Source organism: Phyllostomus discolor, chromosome 3, assembly GCF_004126475.2.
Source record: "Phyllostomus discolor isolate MPI-MPIP mPhyDis1 chromosome 3, mPhyDis1.pri.v3, whole genome shotgun sequence".
Lineage (NCBI taxonomy): Eukaryota > Metazoa > Chordata > Mammalia > Chiroptera > Phyllostomidae > Phyllostomus > Phyllostomus discolor.
The window spans coordinates 191574184-191593216 of record NC_040905.2 but is presented as its reverse complement, the minus strand read 5'-3'; the positions used below and the strand labels follow the sequence as shown (position 1 = coordinate 191593216).

General features: G+C 42.2%; 1 protein-coding gene across 2 annotated transcripts in view; it reads right to left on the bottom strand.

Moving 5' to 3' along the window:
- The window catches only part of SLC44A1 (solute carrier family 44 member 1), a 171879-nt gene that overhangs the window by 23546 nt on the left and 129300 nt on the right, over window positions 1-19033 (bottom strand). Inside the window, exon 16 of one of the 2 annotated variants that reach the window (XM_028506228.2) lies at window positions 15139-17528. The exons of the other annotated variant lie outside the window; for it this stretch is intronic. Within the exon in view, the coding sequence (XP_028362029.1) occupies window positions 17505-17528 (24 nt within the window). The 3' untranslated portion in view covers window positions 15139-17504. Of the gene's footprint in view, window positions 1-15138; window positions 17529-19033 lie in introns of those variants that run through there. 2 annotated transcript variants of the gene reach the window in all.

Genomic DNA, 19033 nt, shown 5'->3' with positions numbered 1-19033 from the left:
AACTATGTCAGATGGCCACCTCAACCTTTAGGGAAGTCTGGGAAGGTGGGAATTTTAGCTGGGCACTTGGCTGACCAGAACAACATCTGGGCTATGTTCTCGAGAAACAAGGGCAGAACAGATGTCGGGTAAGGCAATTATCAGTCCCCACCTCAGCCTGATAGCAGGAGGTGATTAACATGTAAGTTGATTGATGAAATCTGTCTTTCCAATTAATCATTAGAACTCTCTAGGGGCTTAGGACAAGATTATAGAAACTTTTTTGTTTCTGTAGCATCCCGCAGACACTTGAATACGGTGATTATTTCTTTTCCCTTCCCCCACCCCAAGAGGTCTCTTTTCCAAGTAGATGTCTTTTCCAGGTGTGACAGGGAAAACACTCCCATTTGTTTATATTCTGGGTCCAACTGACCTATAAAAAGTAATGCAGAGTCACCCCCTTCCTCTGCGGTACACCATGCTATTAACAGAACCTAAAATCCCCTGAACTGAAACATCCCACTCTCCACTCATACAGAGCACGCTTTGAACTCAGATGCTTGTGGGGAAGGGGCGGGGCAGAGGGGACACACATCACTGAATGCCTACCCTGTGACAGACACCTCTGCCATCTCCTTTACAAGACAGCCAGCCAGAACCTCCCCCGCCCCCGCCCCAAGCTCATTTGGCCACTGAAGGCTGGTTTGATAGATCCAAGGAAGCACTTTACCTTATCATGACTCAACTCCGTGCTCTCAGACTTAGTCCATTGCTCCCGAGCTTTCCTCGTTGCCCAATGAGCTATACAGCTAGTGTTTTTAGCTCTAAGTCACCTTAAAATGTATCTTTGGAAACAGTTAGGATTGTGTTCAGCTGTAATTAAAAAAAAACAAATAACAGTTGCTAACATAAGACAGACAACATAATTAAAATGTCTGAAGGGCCTCGGCCCAGAGCTGACGAGATGTGCTTGAGTGCCTGGGAATACAGGTGCCTTTCATCTTCTTGCTCCAAAATGCACGGCTTCGATCTCAAGGTCCTGGTGGTCCAGGCTGGATACCGGACCTCTGCCTATCATGTCTGAATTCCAGCTAGCAGGGAAGAAAACACCAAGAGAGGGACAATGACCCTTCCCTTTTAAAACATATTCTGGTAGTTACATGTCATTTCCACTTATATCCCGCAACTGAGTCACCTGGGTATCACTTAGACGCAAGGGGGCTGAGAAATGCCCTTTGTTCAGGATGGCTAGATATCTGTCTAAAAATCAGGGGACTGGCTATCAAAGACTGAAACAAAGGATATTGAGAGAAACTGTAGTCTCGGTCACAAACTTCATTTTTTTAGCCGCATCAGTGGTGAAAATATTAAACTGTCCAAGACTAAGGCAAAAGACCAACAACAACAAGAGTTAATACTTCCTGAGCACTTGCATTGCCCTATGGACTTTACCTATAATAAAGGAATTAATCATCACAAAAGCTTTCTTCAGTTGGGCACCATTACTCTATTACCTGTGAGGGAAGGCAGGGGTCCAGAGAGGCTGAGGCCAAAGCCATATAGCTCCTTTGGGACCCGGGTGTGCCGGAGTTGGAGCTCACGTGACAATGAATCACTCTAACGCATTGCCCTTGGGCAGTGGGCGAGAGATGTAAACTTCTTTTTTCAGCAGCTGTTATTTTGGGATTTATTTTTGTTCCTCACATCTGGAGTCTGCCTCTTCTACGGGAGTCCTCCCTCGAGTTGAAATTAATTAGCAAGCTTTAGGCTTAGTCCTTCAATTAATGACTATTCCACTCATATTCCCTCTCAGTCTGCTTAGCTCCCTAAGAGCCTTGTCCTTTGTAATGTGGATCAACAGGATCGGATCCCAGACCCAGGCTGTGCTAAAGACAACGGAAGGTATGACCTAAGTGGGGGAGTGGGGGAGCAAGGGAGGCAGCCCAGCAAACATCTCGGCAGTGCAGAGAGCTGTAGCACGGGAACGTTCAGGGCTTTGGAGCAAGAAGGAATTCAGGTCAAATTCTGGATCTGCCGTTTGCCACCGGACACACTCCTTAACCTCTTTGGCTCTCAATTTCCTCAGAGAAGAGCTACTTTGTACATTTGTTGTGAGGAGTAAAATACACATGCATGTGCAGACACAAGCACACATCTGCACGCCACGTAGCACGGAATCCGGCACCTGGGGGGCACTCCTTGCTTTATTCCTCTCATGATGACCCCAACCCCCTGCAGGAGTTTCAGGCATCCGTGAAGGAGAAAGAATTGTGAAAGATTAAAGGTAAAAAAGATAAGGAGGAAAATAAACTGCTATTTACAAAAAAAAAAAATCTCTTCTGATTCCTGGGAACTTATCCAAAGGAACAAATCAGCTGAAGCAAAAACATAGATGCTAGATTTTCAGGTCTCTCTCTGAACAGCTAAAATCTAAAAGCCACTGCACGCCCACACTGGAGGCGGAAGATGACTTAGTGTGCTGGGCCCAACTGCTGAGTGGGACTATGGGGGCCATTTAAGGGGAGAGGGGTGGGCCTTTGTAGCAGCACAAAGAAATATTTAGGACTTGATGGAAGTAAGAAAAGGACATAAGGAACTGACATATGGCTGCATATATATATATATATATATATATATATATATATTTCATTCCTATATAGAACTGAAGAACTGTTCAAATAAAAACAGGTTTGATACAAAGATGTGGGCGAGGGGTGTGATTTTTTCAATATTTTCATACTGTCTTTTTCAATAAAACAATAAAAATAGCATTCTGAAGTGGCAGTAGGTTGAAAGCCAGTTTTCTGTATTTGCAGGAACAGCTGCCACCATGAGTACATCTAGTGCCCAGATCTCGGTTTCTAAATACCAAGTTCCATGAAGGGAAACCAGGGTTTCTTGAAGACGTGACTGGTCCCAGAGCTGAGACAGAGAAGCCCGAGATGAGCCCGGTACACCTGGGTTGTGTCAGGGAACAGGAAAATGCTCAAAGGGCGACGAAGGTGGGTCAAAAGTGCGCATGAGCCAGCACGAATGGGCTCCGATTGGCCAAATGTGGCACGACTTGGCCATAAGAATAATGATAACAGAAAGAAAATAAGGGCCCATAATTAAGTATTTATTCAGTGAATGAATAAATAAGTGGGAGAGAAGGGGGAACGCTTCCTGATAGGACACCACTTACTAAATGTAGAAGCAGTGATGGTCTTAGAAAACCACCCCCAGGAGTGGTCGTTTCGGAGAATCAGGAAGAGATGCTTGCGCATAGAAATGAAACGGTTTCTGTGTTGGTCTTGTAACCCACACAGTGCTTAGTTCCTTTAACTCTGACTGCGTGTGTGAATTCTTTATGATTTTTGTTACATAAGATAATGTCACCTGAGAAGAGACATCATTTTACTTCCTTTCTAATTTGGGCACCTTTTGTCTATTTTTTCCTACCTAACTGCCCTGGCTCAAGCCTGCAGCACAACACGGAGTAGGAATGACAGGAGCAGGCATGCTCCTCTTGCTGCTGCTCTGCGGGGAAGAGCTTTCCTTGGAGTCTGAGGTCAGCTGCGGTTTCACAAACATGCTCTGCCAGGTTGAGTGCATTCCCTCCACTGCTATCCATAACTTTTGCCTCCTAAAATGCAAACATCACCAAGCACTCCCCTGCTTAAAGTTCTTCAGGGAGTCCCCATCTTCTTCAGCATAAAATCAAGCCCCTTAGTATGGCCTACAAGCCCCTCAAGATCTGATCGCTGGTGACTTCTGCAATTTCATGGCTTCTACAGTACAGTACAGATAAAGACATCTGCACACATGCTGTTTCCAAAACGCTGCTTCTTTTTTTTCTCACCACATCCCTGTTTCCCTGCCCCTCCCCCCTCAGGTAGTCTCCATGCTCTGTTGCAGTAGCTGATACATTATATTACAATCGTCTACTTATCCCTTTGCTCCCTAAACAGACTGTAAGGTTTTGGAACGGGAAAGACTGGGTCTCTCATTTCTGCATCGTTAGTCAATATAGGACTTGGTAAATGTCTTCAGAATAAATGAAGACGGCCTTTCTGTTTTACTTATATTGGGTTGGCCAAAAAGTCCATTTAGTTTTTTCCATGAAATAGAAGACATATTTTTCATTGTCACTAACAACTTTATTGATTTGGATATTTTGAGTATGTCAGCTATCTTCCACATGGCACACCGCTGATTGTTCTCAATCAATGTCTCGATTTGATTGCCACCAACTTCAACTGGTCTACCCAACCGTGGAGCATCATCCAGCGAGAAGTCTCCAGCACAGAACTTCTCAAACCATTTCTGACACATCCAATCAGTCACAGCATCTTCTCCATACACTGCACAATTCTTTTTCTTCTTTTTGCACTTCAGTTGCATTATTACCTTCCTTGAAATAATAGAGCGTAACATACTGAAAATGTTGTGTATTTTCTTCCATCTTCAATATTAAATTCACCAATTTTGATAAGTTGTTTTAAATGCATGCTGATATGACAGCTGTCACAATACAATCTAATACAATGGTTTTCAGTGAACTTAAGGATAGCTAAGCGCTACTAGAGCCTTTGTACGGAAAAAAACAAATGAACTTTTTGGCCAACCCAGTACTTAACTATGTGACTTATAAGCCCTTATTGAGGCATATTTGAATAAGGACGAGGTAACAAATTAAGTTAAAGAATCAAATCAAGAAGTCAAAAATAAAATAGAAAATAATCAGGAAATTTCATGCTTGGGCTCCACCAGCTCAGCACCACCAAACCCCAATTCGAGATCCATATACAGATTATTTTTGCTTTCACAGTAACTTGAAGAATACATGTCTTCTTCCATCAGATAATACAAATAAACCTTGGTGTTTTCCTTCCTCTTCAGGTTGCTAGGAAGCTTACAGTATTTAATGTCTCTTTATAGTGACCATAATAGTCCCAGAGTCTAGTATATTTGTTTCTTCCTGTTTATGTTTTTGCTTTTCTATTTTTATTTTAATAATCTTATTGTATATAAGCCTGTTCAGATAAAAATGGAACACAAATATGTGAATGTACACACAGTAAAAACACATTGCATGTTTATTGTTAGCATAAAAGCGCACAGATGTTAAGGTGACAACATAGCAAAGGCAGAGTTAGAGCCATTAAGAAAGGGTTTGCAGTTGCCTAGGCTGCCCAAGCCACTGTTAGGTTGGGACCTCTTTTTCGAAAAAATTAGGTAGATTTGATTCATCAGGGAGTAGAAAAAAAATTTGTTGGCACAAAGGAATATTTTCAGACTCCCAAACTCTTCTCCCACTGGCTCCTTCTTATCACTGCAGAGACTTTGCCTCAGACAACATTGAGAAGAAAGGTAAACAGTTCCAATATTCAGCGACTTAGAGAATTGGAGGCTGGAGGAATCGAACACCTGGCACAAGCCCCTATCTTTAAATGAAGAAGTGGCATTCGCCTGCTGAGTAGAGGCCTCCGTGGTTTCTTCCCCCTCCTCCCAGACCAATTAGTCATCCGCCCTGTTCCATTTGCTACTGGAATCTTCCTCTTCCCCCAGCATCCTCTCCCCAAGTCTTCCTCTTTGTGACCACCCGCCCTCTGCCCTGCCCCGCAGTCCCATCACTGACTCCTGGCACCTCTCGGTAGGTCTGAGGGCACAAGCCAGACTTCTGCATCCTCTCCAGGGGCACCTCCTGCTGCACATCCACAAATCCTTGGCTCTGGACATCATGAACCACTGGTGTTTCCTCATGCTGCTGTATGGTTGCCCTTGCTATTCCTCTGGGTAAACTCTCTCCTGCCCCCACCTCGCCTTTCATCATCTGGCTAATTCCTGCTCAACCTTCAAGATTTAGCTCCAAGAGCTTCTGCTAATGGCCCTAACACCTCCCTATGTGCTCCCCCAAAGCACTCTGTACTTACAATCCCCAGTGCTGTCTATCTCCTCGTTAGGCTGTGAGCTACTTAGGACCAGGGAGTGACTATTTACCCGAGTTCCTGGAATATAAATTGGGCTGACCAGAGGAGGTCTCAGGACATGCTGGTTGGGTCGAAGTGGGTATGATCAGCACACTGCTTAAGGAGGCGGCATAGAGGCATCAGGAAGGGGCCCCACTCACCACATTTTCAACAAAGTGTGAGATGTGAATCTCCCCAGCTCCCTCCAGTCTATTGGTTCTATTGTTTTTCTAACACTTCTAAATTTGTTAGGTCCTCCTCACTCCTTCCCCCGACCCTTCCCTAACTACAAAAAAAAAAAAAAAAAAAAATTCCTTAATCCATTTGGATTTGACTTAGATTTGTTTTCAAACTGAAAGCTAATTATCCTAAACACCATTTATTAAATGGATTCTTTCCTTTTCTTGTTTATTTGAGGTGTTCTTAGCTTTTATTACGTTACAAATAATAGAATTTGTTTTGGGAACGATCTCTTCCACTCCATTGTCCTATTACCACGTGAGTTTAGTTACTGTTGCTTTATTGTACTTACCTGGCTATTTTCTCCTTAATGTAACTATAAATTTTTTATATTAAAAAAACTATACAGGAATACCTTAAACAGACAGATACAAAAAAATTAAATAACTAAACTATCCACAATCCCATAACACAGACATAACCGTAATTCTTATTCAAAAAGGGTGGCTTCCTTAGCTGACTTGTGCTTGACCATCAGAGTAGCTGACATTCTCCAGCCCCCTGTAGCACGTACTGGCTGCCGCGCACAGCAGGCTGAGCATCCCGCAGCAGGTCCTGCGCTCAGGGCCCCGTGTCCTATTCTGAGCATCAGTGGACTGTGCTTAGCAGGCGTGTTTATTCCAACACATAACAACAGGGGAAGCTGTTAAATTCTAATGGTGTAATCATTTCAGTATTAAGTCTATTGATGAAAATGAGTACGAAGAGAGTAATTTCTATGAACACTAAGTTGAATGCTTTGGAAAGACTTTAGATACAAAATATATGACTCTCGAACTATGTATGCATGAGAATGATAAACATTGGAAAGAAATTATAAAAATCTGGGAGTCTATGCTCATCAGTTGGCTTCATAAACATTTCTGAATTCTTGACCTAAAGGAATCAATATTTCACATTTTTATCTTTTGGGGGGGCTGCATTATTGGTGTGGTTAATGCAAAAAAGACAATAGACAACTTCAGAGGGGCCAAAAAGACATAAAAAAAAAAAAGAGTTATACCTGGGTCAAGGATTGGCCAATGAATACTTACTTGTAGGTTTTTAAAATGTTTCATTTATAATGATTTTCTCCCTTAACCAAAATTTCAATTAACCCATCAACAACTACTGGTGCCTACAGAATTGGTTAAGAGAGCATCTGTTACACATTTTGTCATTTAAAACTGTATACAAATATGATTTTACATAAATGAGATCATGCTATAAAAGCTGCTTTATCTCCTTTTTCACTGACTATTGTAGACATTATTCTAAGTCATTAAATATTACTTACATCATTTTTAATGCCTCTCTAGTCTCTGAAGTTCAAATTCAATGCTCCTTTTTATTAGACGTAAAACTATGTACCCTTCAGGACTGACAGAAAAGTTAGAGTTCACTCGTATGCTCAGCCTAGGTTTTCTTATGCAGCTAATTTCCTCTTCTCAATTTTCACTTGCCTCTCTTTAAAATTCAGTTTCTATTTTTGTGTTAAAATTGTTTTATTTGGGGGTAAGCTGTGAGAATCCTTTCCAGCAGATGGAGAATTAGACCAAACACAACCCCCCTAATACCCTGTGCCCGAGTGTAAGGTAGAGGATGTAGGATGAGTATGGAAGGCTGACAGCCTTTCTGTTTTGCCTTGAAGGCAATGCCTTACTGTCGCCTCTTCAGTCCACAGTGCCTAGCTGGCAGTACCTAGAGAGCTTTAAGACTTCTACTGAAATTGCGGATAAGCCCAGGCCATGGTCTAACAGCCTAGCTCTGCATTTTCTGGAATCCTAAATTTAAGCCAGGTGCATCTTGTACATTCTTTTTGGACAGTAAATGCACGCACAGTGTCAAATTAAAGGCACAAAGTATTTCTTACTTCCACTGTACTTGCCACAACTAAAACACGTAATAATGTGAGGAGGTGCAGTCTTACGGGTTAGTCCCACAGCAAGCTCGTTCAAGGCTATAAGGCCAAACAACCTCATAAGATACTGGGTTCTTCCCATGCCTCTCAACACCTGCAAGAGGTAGGAGCTTTACTGCAACTTGCAGAAGCTCAAATTTCAATCATAATTGCATATAAATCTAAAGGGCACAAATAGTATGCTTCATAAAAGAAATCCCCTAGGTTTTTCTTTATTTTCTAAAACTTGAGATTGAATAGCCAAAAAGGCAGAAAAATTCTGGGTAGCTTCAGGAGACGTGAGGCTTTTCAACAAGCTCTTTCATCACTAGATGGTCTCTATAACTAGAAATTGTGTGCATCAGCATCAGAATCCCTGCCCCTGCCCCCCCCCGCCCCCACCAAAGAATTAAGAGTCCAGACTAGTTAAGGTTGTTCAGTATCTCAGGCCCCTCTGGTACTTGAGGACACCTCACGAACGTTCTATAACAAGTGCCTCTGGCAAGACAGTGTGGAGAAACCCCTGGGGCTATGATCAGGGCATCACTCCCATTTGGTGATAAAGGGCCCTGTGCACAGCGACCTCTCAGGAAAAACCCCAATTTACAGAACAGCTCAGGAGAGCTTTATCGGTATCCCTAAAAGTCTTTTACTTCATAATACCCTTTCCTTAGCCCCCAAATCCTTGAAGACAGATTAAACAAGTTAGGTTTTTCCAAACTTCAACGAAGCACAGCTACTGCCTAAATTATGGCCAAAGCCTCACAAACCCACTAATTCAGCACAGACGTAAGCTTCGATTTATGTGAAGGGCACCCAGCACAAGCGTCTTCCGTGGTAAACCTTCTCTAACAGGCTTTTCCACTCTGCCTGGCGAATGAACTCGGTGGTAACCTTAGCTTACACAGGATGACTGACTCCAGCTAGGAAGCCTGGCTGGGCAGTGGATAAACTTGGTCCTTCAGAAATTAGTTCTCAGTACATTTATATTTCATACTTCAAGGCCCCTAGGCCATGCTAGAAGGGGATAACTGGGAAATTCCACGGTTTCTTTGCAGCATACTGACTATATTGGAAACCGAGATGCTATTCACGATTACTTTCTATTGAAGAGCAGCAGAACATGCCACCCCCAAAATATGACTGTAGGAGTTTGGGACATGCCACCTCAAAAAAAAATGCTGCTTTGGTATATTGATCATTTTGAGCTGTAGGCACTGGAAAAAGAGCAAATGCAGGGAGAGGCTTTCTCCGAATGCTCCTTATCTGCCTAAAGACAGATCCTCCAAAAAGGAGTTAGGATGTCACCAACACCCTTCTTGGGAGTTTCATCCACCAAGGAAGATCGACTCTTATCACAGGAGAGGAGACTAGAAGTTGACACCACACAGGGACAAACTTTCTCAAAAGCTACCTTCTAAGGGTCCACTCCTCTTTCCTAAAAGTCATTTACTCTCCCTGTTCCCTATTAAGATGGTATTTAAACCCAAACTCCAAGCCACCTCCGGGAGTCACGCATTTCTCCCTGGGTATCTCCCACATACACATGTTAATATATTCTCTCATTAATCTGTGATTACAGAGGTCTGAGCTAAGGGCTCAGAAGGGTAGGTGGAGAACTATTTTCCTCCCCTATACTGTTCATCACCACCCCGGGAAAGGGTCACAACACAGTAGACAATGACATTCTTTCCTACAAAATTTTATTTATTACATAAAAAAATTCTATACATTTGTTAGACTAAAATACAGTTCTCGTTATAATTCTGGCAACTGCGTCAGTACACAGAGAAAACTTAGCATTAGACCAGCACTTTTTTTTTTTCTAGTTCATATTTCTGCACAAGTAAAACATTTCCAAGCTCCATTTCCTACAGGCTCATTGCACTCTGAAGCTGGATGGAATGCCATCCAATTCAGAGCTCTTGGAAGTTAATTTCCCAGCAAGATGCGGTAACTCCAGAAAGTTAATTGCTCAATGTACATATTTTTAAAGTCCTCCGAGAGCACAGTGCCCCATCTGTAATGTGTGCGCTGCGTCAACAATGACAAGTCACAAACATGACGAGGGCTACGACCCTGTCCGGGGGCATGTTTGAGCACCTACACGTGTGTTTCCCCACCCAAATGCAGTGCAGTGATGCTGCAGCAAGGAAAAACTCAAAATAACGCTAACGACAAGGCCTTGACCTACTGAACTCACCAAAAGCTTACCGGTGATCCCACAGTTCTGAATGGACAAAGGCAGGACATGATATGAAATCCATTTTGATGTTATGAAAGAGAATTTGCATGGGGAAGTAAGAAGACAAAAAATGCATTCAGTCGAGAAATATGCGACACCACGGCACACTTCTCATGGCGGACTGCACGGCAGCGAGACATGGAACCCACCGGTGTGTGTTTTCTGTTCGTATCACCCCATGTGCCGGGCAGGGCCTGACACTGAATGTGGAGGCCTGAGTGGCCCCTGCTGCACTGACTGGTCTGTGAAGCATGGCTGCCTTATTCTAGGAGCTTTACCCTAAACTCCAGGAGCTCGGAGAGGCTGTCATCCAAACACCCAAAGTCAGACCTTTGGTCTTCAGAAGATATACTTTTGTCTTTGGTTTTCCCAGAGCTTCCATCATTTCATGAGGTGCCTTCCACACTTATCATCCCCTTTTTGTCTGCTAGCTGCAAAGTTTTTTTACTCCTATAATCATATCAGCTAATAACCCACTGAACTGCCATCATCGGCCACAGGAGCAGTTCAAAGCAGAGCCAGTGGCCAAGAATCTTTTGAGCCAGGATAATTGAGACTTTTTTCCTTATGGAGCTCCCAGTACTCATTTATGGGAGGGAAGAAATCAGAAAACCTCGACTAAGGAAATACAGTAGAAGGCAACTTCCTCCATGGGGTGTCTTTCTCTGAAAATCAAAACTAGCAAGAACAAGTGGGGCCCAGAAGTTCGGAGCACAGACAACAGGAACCCCGTCTGCCTCCAGCCCTCACCCTGGAGCTGTCCCTGTTCGGTCTCACTCCTGTGGCAGGCAGGATGGTCTTCGGGGTGCTGGCACTGACTCCACCCCGACCCGTGCCCACTGATTTCTCTCCTTTCCAAGGCTTCCTTTTCCTCACATGGAATGGCTTAACACATGCTCCTCAAAAAGCAACTCTCAGATGAATTCTCTAAGAGATGGAATGGGTGGGTCAGATTCACACGCGAAGGTCAGGACATTCTGAGATGGTACACGCCCATGACAAAAGGACACATCAAATGTAGATGAGTACACTGGACGCAGGCCCTTTCCCACCCCACGGGGGAATTTCCACCTGTGGTCTCTGCATTTGCTTCTGTGGGTGGTTTATTAAAGCTCTTCTGGGGATGGGGGAGTGGGGAGGGGGCTGACTTTCCTCCTTCCCTCACCAGCCAGGGATGGGATTTGCTATGCTTTCTTGAGCTTGACAACGTAGGTGATGGTCTGATGTCTGACCATTTGGTAATGACCCATATGTTGAAAGAAATTCCAACTCCTTTAAGGGTTTCTGCCAGCTATTTCGGGGCCCCCATGAGTTCTCCCTGTCGACACAGCAGCCTTTCCTAATAGTAGCAAGGTCCAGAGAGGAAGAAACCCACGCGCTCCCCACAGAAAGCAGAGGGGGGGCGAGTGGAGGCACAGCCCCGTGGGCAGCAGTCGAGGCCGCTGTGGTGGGGACTGAGAAGCACTCACCGCAGGAACAACTCGACTTTCGTGGAGAGAAAAACAACTCCTTTTGAATTTCTACCCCAGCATCTGTTCTTCCAACTTTCCACTACAACAACTCTTGTCAGCTGCTAGACTACACCGAGTTTGCTAATTTATCACCGACTGTTCTCATCATGCTGACGGATATATTTTCGGACAGCAATCTACTGATAACACCACACCACACTACATCTCTGAGCTACAATGTAAAAATATGGAGTGTTCTGGTAGATGGAAAATTACAGGATTTCCTATTTGTTTTTTCTTGGATTTTCTTGTCCACTGCAAATAAGTTGGTACCTTGCCCAAAATCCACCTCTGCCCACCAGACACATACACCTTCACGCCTCCAAGGAAAGAAATCTTACTGTCTTGGAGATTCAGTGTGGGCAATCTTGTTATGCATTCAGATTAGTGTGGTTTCTATTTCCAAAGCCAGCACTAAATCAAAGTCTTCTAGTTATAAAAATGACTTCAGGCCAGACGTTGGTAAGTACCATCTTAAAAATATCTTCGGTGGAGGTTTAATCACTACCTTATTTCAAAACACATGAGCAAACCACCTTTAGAAACACCTCTGACTTGTGCTCATTAGGCCCTGAGGGCACAGTGGGGTGAGAGCTGGCAGTGTGAGGGCCCTGAAATGCTTATTCACATCTCAAAGGGGCCCATGTCCCTGGGAAAGATGAAGAACCTGCTTTTAAATATCAAATATTGAATTCAGGCTTTAGCAAGTAAAAGTGAAAAGTTTCTGAAACATGTGGGAATTACAAGGTGTTCATGTTCAGCTCGATCTTAACTGGACTACAAGTAGCCTGAAAGCTTTCCTATTCTGAACTTCCCTAGTTGGGAGTGTTTATCCCTCAGGAAATCACTTAAGTTGTAAAACTGAATAAAATAGCCTAATATTTGGGCCCCAAACAATTTCTTATCTTTTCCACAATTTTACTAATGAATTCCTTCATAAAATATCACACTTACATCCTGCCCACGTAGTTTATGAAAGTGGTCATTGTCCTGCCATGCTGAGACAGGAGCATCCTGTGTCTGGTTCCATACACATGAAAATCAAGACGAAGAGGAAGAGTATGGTGGGATTTCCACAGAAAAGAAAGGTTTTCCACAGAAACGCTCAAGTTTAAAACCTTTTGCATTAAAGATTTTTATAAGCAAGGTGTTTCCAAAGATTTAGATCTTAGATTAAAATTCTCCTCTTGGAGAATAAAAATCTGGCTCCAATGTATGGAACCTGAATGGGAGGAAGCACACTACTTTAAATGTATATGGGTGTACATCATGTTTAGCCTTTTGTTTTGTCGTTAGGGTTGTTAGCTTTAGATTTTCTCTTGGCCCAGTCCAGACTGCTTTCTCAGAACTTGGGCAGCATGCCACTGAACAACGATGAGCTAATTCCCAAAGCAGCCGCTGCATCTGAATGGTGCCCACTTTTCAAAGAGGCTAACACACGTCCCTAGTACACAAGGTACATGAATATGCATTTAAAGCAAAAGGCATTCTATGCTATGAATATATAATACACAAACCTCTGCTTTATGCATTTACTTACGAACCCACAATTTTCCAATATGTATTCAAGGACCACATCTTAACTCGAGGCAAGCCATTACAGTGCACTCCTGTCTGTCAGATGGAATATATGAAAACAGCACAGAAATTAACTGTGGCAGATACACTGATAAGCTTCCAGACTCAGGATGTTTTTTAAGTTGCAGGAAAAAAAGCAGTGGAGAACTTACTGAAAGGCGAAAGCTGCAAGACCTTTCTGAAGATAACTTCTCAGAGGCTCTGTTAAGGCTACTGGAAATTCCCAGAATGCAAATGAGAAGGTTACTGACCAAAAATAAAATAATGTTCAGGTCATTATAATTGGCAGCTCCGGTTTGGGAGCTGACCCCAGAATTCTACTCTGCAAATGAGGGAGGGCTACCTCCTGAAATGGCCTTTAGTAGCTAGTAGTGGTGGTGCATCTGGGGAATGGTTGAAGCCTCAGGGGCAATGATATGGCCTCACAAGTATTTGGTGCCTGTAGTTCCCTTAGCTGTTCTGAGGAAGGGGGTGAGAGAAGTATTACTCTGGTTTAAAGCAGCTCAAGACCAGGGTGAAGGAAGGGCCCGCTTCCTCACTGCTCCTATAACTGCCCTAGGAAGACAAGGGAGCCCTTGGCAGATACCAAGGCCCGTGGCATTGGGAATTGGCAGCTTAATGCCCTTTGCTGAATAAAAAGGAAGGAAGGAAGGAAGGAAGGAAGGAAGGAAGGAAGGGAGGAGAGAAAGGAGGAGAGAAGGAAGGAAGGGAGGAGAGAAGGAAGGAAGGGAGGGAAGGAAGGAAAAAGTAAGGATAGAAAAGCATCTCTACAAAGGAAAAACTTATTTCCAGGATAATTTTTGAATAGACTCAGTGACTGCCCCTTCCTTAACCATGATGGAAAAAGGTGAGGACCAACACACAGCTAAGCCACTTACACCACAGTTACGTAGGACTTAATTATGCTATAGGACAGTGTAAAAGCTTTCGCCCAAATGTTAAGCATTACATTAAACGGTTTAAAGCAACAACCTCCTCTGAGCTCTGCTCATCCATGCAAGGATTATACAATTTCAATGCCCTAAATTCCTAATGTTTGCCGGAAGCACTGGTAAGCTTCCCATAAAAGATGGAGCTCCTTAAATTTATACAGAAGTGTAACATTTTCCCTTCCATACTAGATGACAGCAGAGCTTACTCTTGAGGCAGGAGCCTAGGAACTCCAAATCATGCACCGGAGCTTTGATTATCTGATGGCAGAAACCACGGCAATAATGAGGTCACCACAGCCATGATTTCCAGTAGAGGGCGTTAAGGTGAGTCCTAGATGCAATGGTGAAGATCCACCACAGGAAAAGACACAAAACCACAACACAGAGTCAATGGTTTATAAAATTATTCAGGTAGCCCCATTTGACAGATAATTTTTGTTTTTCATGTATTCTTCTCACTTGGGCAGACGATGGAGGCAGTGAGTGAGTAGCAACAAGGCGGCCAGCCCACAGCTAGCTGAGGAATGACTCACAATGGATGAGAGAGGCAGCAGGAGTATCCAAACATAACCTCAAAGCATTTAAATACTGTTAAAAAATAAAAAATCCTATGTGAGGCTTTATAAAACGAATCAGAGAATGCAGCTCATGTGAGAGTGATATTACACATATCAAATCTCTCTGTGCGTGCCTGTGTAACGTATGCGTACCTGCACCTGTCTACCGAGACGGCACACGAGTTCACTCTGGGGAGACAGCCTGGCAATTAATCTGGAACTCAAATGACATGGTTACACATAGATCATAGTTGCTAAACACCATGTTAGTAAAACAAAATTTATTTGTAAAACAGGACCTGTTATATAAAATGGCACACAGTCGAGTTATACAAAAATACAAAATTTCTTTCTGGTTACAGTTCTAGTTGCAAGTGATAATTAGAAAGCATTCCTGGTGGCTTCCAAATAGTTGAGATTGTGAGCATGTGGAACAGGGAGCAGCACGAGTCCATGAGGCTGGCTTGTCCGAGTGGGCAGGACCTGATTCCCAAATTCAGGACTTCCATCAGGTCACTTTGGAGGGACACCTCCTACAAGAGCTAGCTCCTGGAATGTCTTCTGTTTCGATACCCATCTTCCAGCTTTTTGCCAATCCCAAATTTAGTTCCCAATGTTTCTTAACGTCCAAACTTTTGTGTGGCTATGGAACAGAAGGGATTCTGAACTTTCTCAGATGATTTGCTCTCTCATCTATTTGGATAACTGTTAGTTACATAATTATATTTATTCCTTTCAACTGATATAAAAGAGTACAATGATACAGTTTGTCAGTGTTAGATGTTAACTTCTGGAGAATTATTGTTTCAAAATAGCTACTTGCACAATGTTGGTTTCCCAGATTTTGCCAAGACATGAGCTCTTAACTGTGTGTTTTCTTAAAAAAAAAAAAAAAAAATCAGACTCTTATTGCAGATATTCTGAAAAGTCAGAAATATTACATGAGCTTTGAAAAGAAACCAAGGCATTTAGCAAATATTAGCCTAGCTAAAGAACACGAATACTTAAAAAAAATACAATTTACCTTTTGCAGCAATTTAAAGGTCCAACCCTTTGAAAGGAAGCGCATTAGCAAACAGCTGCCCAGTAAGCCCTACTGACAGTAATTGTGTGCATCTCCCTAACACCGGTCTAATTCGCTGTCTCATTCTGGTAGGAAGCAATGCTTTCTTTCAAAAGAGTGTCCTTCCATGGAATGATAAAATGCTGAGGCGTGTTTTTTTTTTTTTTGTACAGAGCCTGTATTTAGTGCAATAAGTTTAAAAAATTTGCTCTGAAATAGTTACTTTACATTAACAAAAATAGCCTTTTTTTAAAAAAATTGTAACAAAAAGGAGTTATCGCATAAACAGATCATGAATTATTCTTAGCAAATTACACTTTTTTTTTCTTAAAGCATTCACCATTACAATAAGCAGAACAATGGAATATTAGCCATTCATATCTGGTAAGCTTCAGGAATAATAATAATAATAATAATAATAAAAAAAAACCACCCGGTAACCCAGCCCCAAACAAACAAACAAAAAAGTTCAACACTTGAGGATCAGAATATTGATCAATTCTTCAGTTAGTTAAACATTGTAGAACTCTGGATACTTCATGAACTGCCAAGGAGAGGAGCACCTGCCAGCGTGCGTTCAGATTTCACGGCAAGCGTTGGAATAAAACGGCTCTTCAGCCCTGACCCACTCATGGCCCTCTGGAGCAGAAGCCCACAGCTGGACTTTCCAACGCTCTGTGTTGCGTGTGTCTCTCTCCCTCCCTTACCCCGCCCAGCTTTACTTTATCTGCAGATCAATACACAGGAACTTAAAGGCTATACTCATTGGGTGCTCCAGCTTCCTTTCAAATCAGGCACAAAATGTGTGAGAGATGCTACTAAAGCCAAAAATGAAAGACGAACCATAAGAACAAAGTTTGCATAAGAAAGATTATCTACCCTTTTCTTTTTTACCTACTCTCTTATAGAAGCGTTAGGGTAAACTACAAATACCTGAGGAGTTGGTTCCTTTTTAATGTTGGCTGACAAATGCATGAGCGAGCAGTTACGAAACTTCCCATAGTGGACCCACTTGTGTGTTTTTAAAAATAAAAATGGCATGGCTTCTTTGATTGGGGGAAACTGATTGGAGTAACTCCTTATTTCTCTGGCAGCATATGCCTAGTCTCGTCCCACTAGCACTTACGCTACAGTGAAACAGGATCTGGACTTTATGTACACATCAGGGAATCACCCCTGACACACCCTTTAGACAGAGAATTCGGTACAACAATTTTACCTCATTTAAATAACTAAAGTTAAAAATCTCCTCTAAGTTATTAAAAATGTTAATCAGATATGAATCTTAACATTTCCATTAAGACAATTACAATTGAAAACATTAAATGACGGCAGTTGCCTTGTAAAAGCCACCCGTATGAAAGGAGTACATGTTCGACAAAAATAAGCGTAAAAAAGGTATTAAATCCCTGTTCCTTTTCTCTGATTTTGGCTGATTATGTGTGTGTGTGTATATACATATACATACGCAATACATATACATATATACACACACCCACACACACAGATACATAGTTATGTGTATATATTGTTTTGGAATGTCAATGGGTTCCATACGGTCAGCTAGGTTCAAGCAGAACTTGCTCCCGAAGCCTAGAAAACAAAGTCATACAGAGTATAATCTTAGACAATTACTGTTAGAAGATTATGAACGACGTTACAAATACATAGATGGAGGGTCACAAACAGCAACAAGGCGAAATGAATTGAGAATCCCTCTCCCCCAAAACTACATCGCAGGGGCTGGAATTTGTATGGACGGTGGCAATCACATTGCTAGTCTGGATAATCTTTGAGATATGCAGAGAATGCTTCTCTGGTCTAAGCTGCTATAGCGGCCAGGGTTTTTCTCCCTTTCCTCTGTAGATTTTTTTCTCCTGTATAAGCAGGTGGCCAGATGTCTCTTTCTTAAACCTCTATATTGCATTTGGTAAAGTTTTCTAAATCATCTTCAAACATTTAGAGAGAGACCTCACCAACCTTTAAAGTTTCCTTAACTAGTAGGATCTCTCTCTCAAAAAAAAAAAAAAAAGTCCAAGAGGATAACTGGGAATATTTATATCCAGTTCAATGATCCCCCTGTCAAAAGGAAAATTTAAAACCTCATTTTCCTGAACATTATTTTATAGGCTAAAAATAAACCCTAAATTAAAATATCCCATTAAGGAGGAAGGCAGACAGTGAACTCAAACAGCAGTGTCTCTCCAGATATGGCAAACTAGGTATGACAAGCTTTAAAGAACTTTCATTTATGGGAATAGCATGACTTGAACCAAGCAAATACAAAGAAGCAATACAAAGTCTACCAATTCCCAAACTTTAGGGGGGAGTTTCTCAGGTAATTCTTTAGGGACACATACTCTATGGTTGGGGGTAGTAGGGGTCAGCTCTTACCATGCTGTAGAAAAGAGATAAGAATTAGAGGGACCATGTGCTTTAAAAATTTAACTACCTTGTGAGCAACGTTTCACTCTTCTCTCCTGAGGAGTTTTTTAATGACTTAAAAAGCATTATTCTTAGGTACCAAATGCTACCATGTCCAAAACACCAGAAGAACAATGCACACAGAAGAGGTATCTGGGGACTTGCCATTCATTTGCAAGCAATGAACTGATGAACAACAAAAATATAAAAGTGAAGACTGAATGAAGATTTTAATGCATTGTTTGAGTTAAGGGAAAGCAATATTGGGATAAAATCTTTCTAAATTGTTTGGCTTCTGGTAGAATGCCACATAACCCGGGCAATTCTCCTAGTATTATTAATTATGAATTGGGGGTTTAGGTAAGAGAAGATACACTGCTACTCTGGTCTACCACAATCCATCTGTCTCTGCCTTAAGAATACAGAACTACATGCCAATTCATGGTCAAACTAGTGAGTCCTAAATCTCCAAATATTTCTCCCTTGCTTTAAATGCATATTACTGCACAACAATTTAATGGAAGCTTCCACCACTGGACAGAAAGAAAAGGGGGGAAAGGGTGGTTTACATTTTAAGATTTTCTATATCCTTTTTAAGTCTCAGGCTTGGAACCTGAGTTCCTGAATAATTAGGACAATGAAGCAGCAGCAAGAAAGAAGTCTTTCTCACTTTT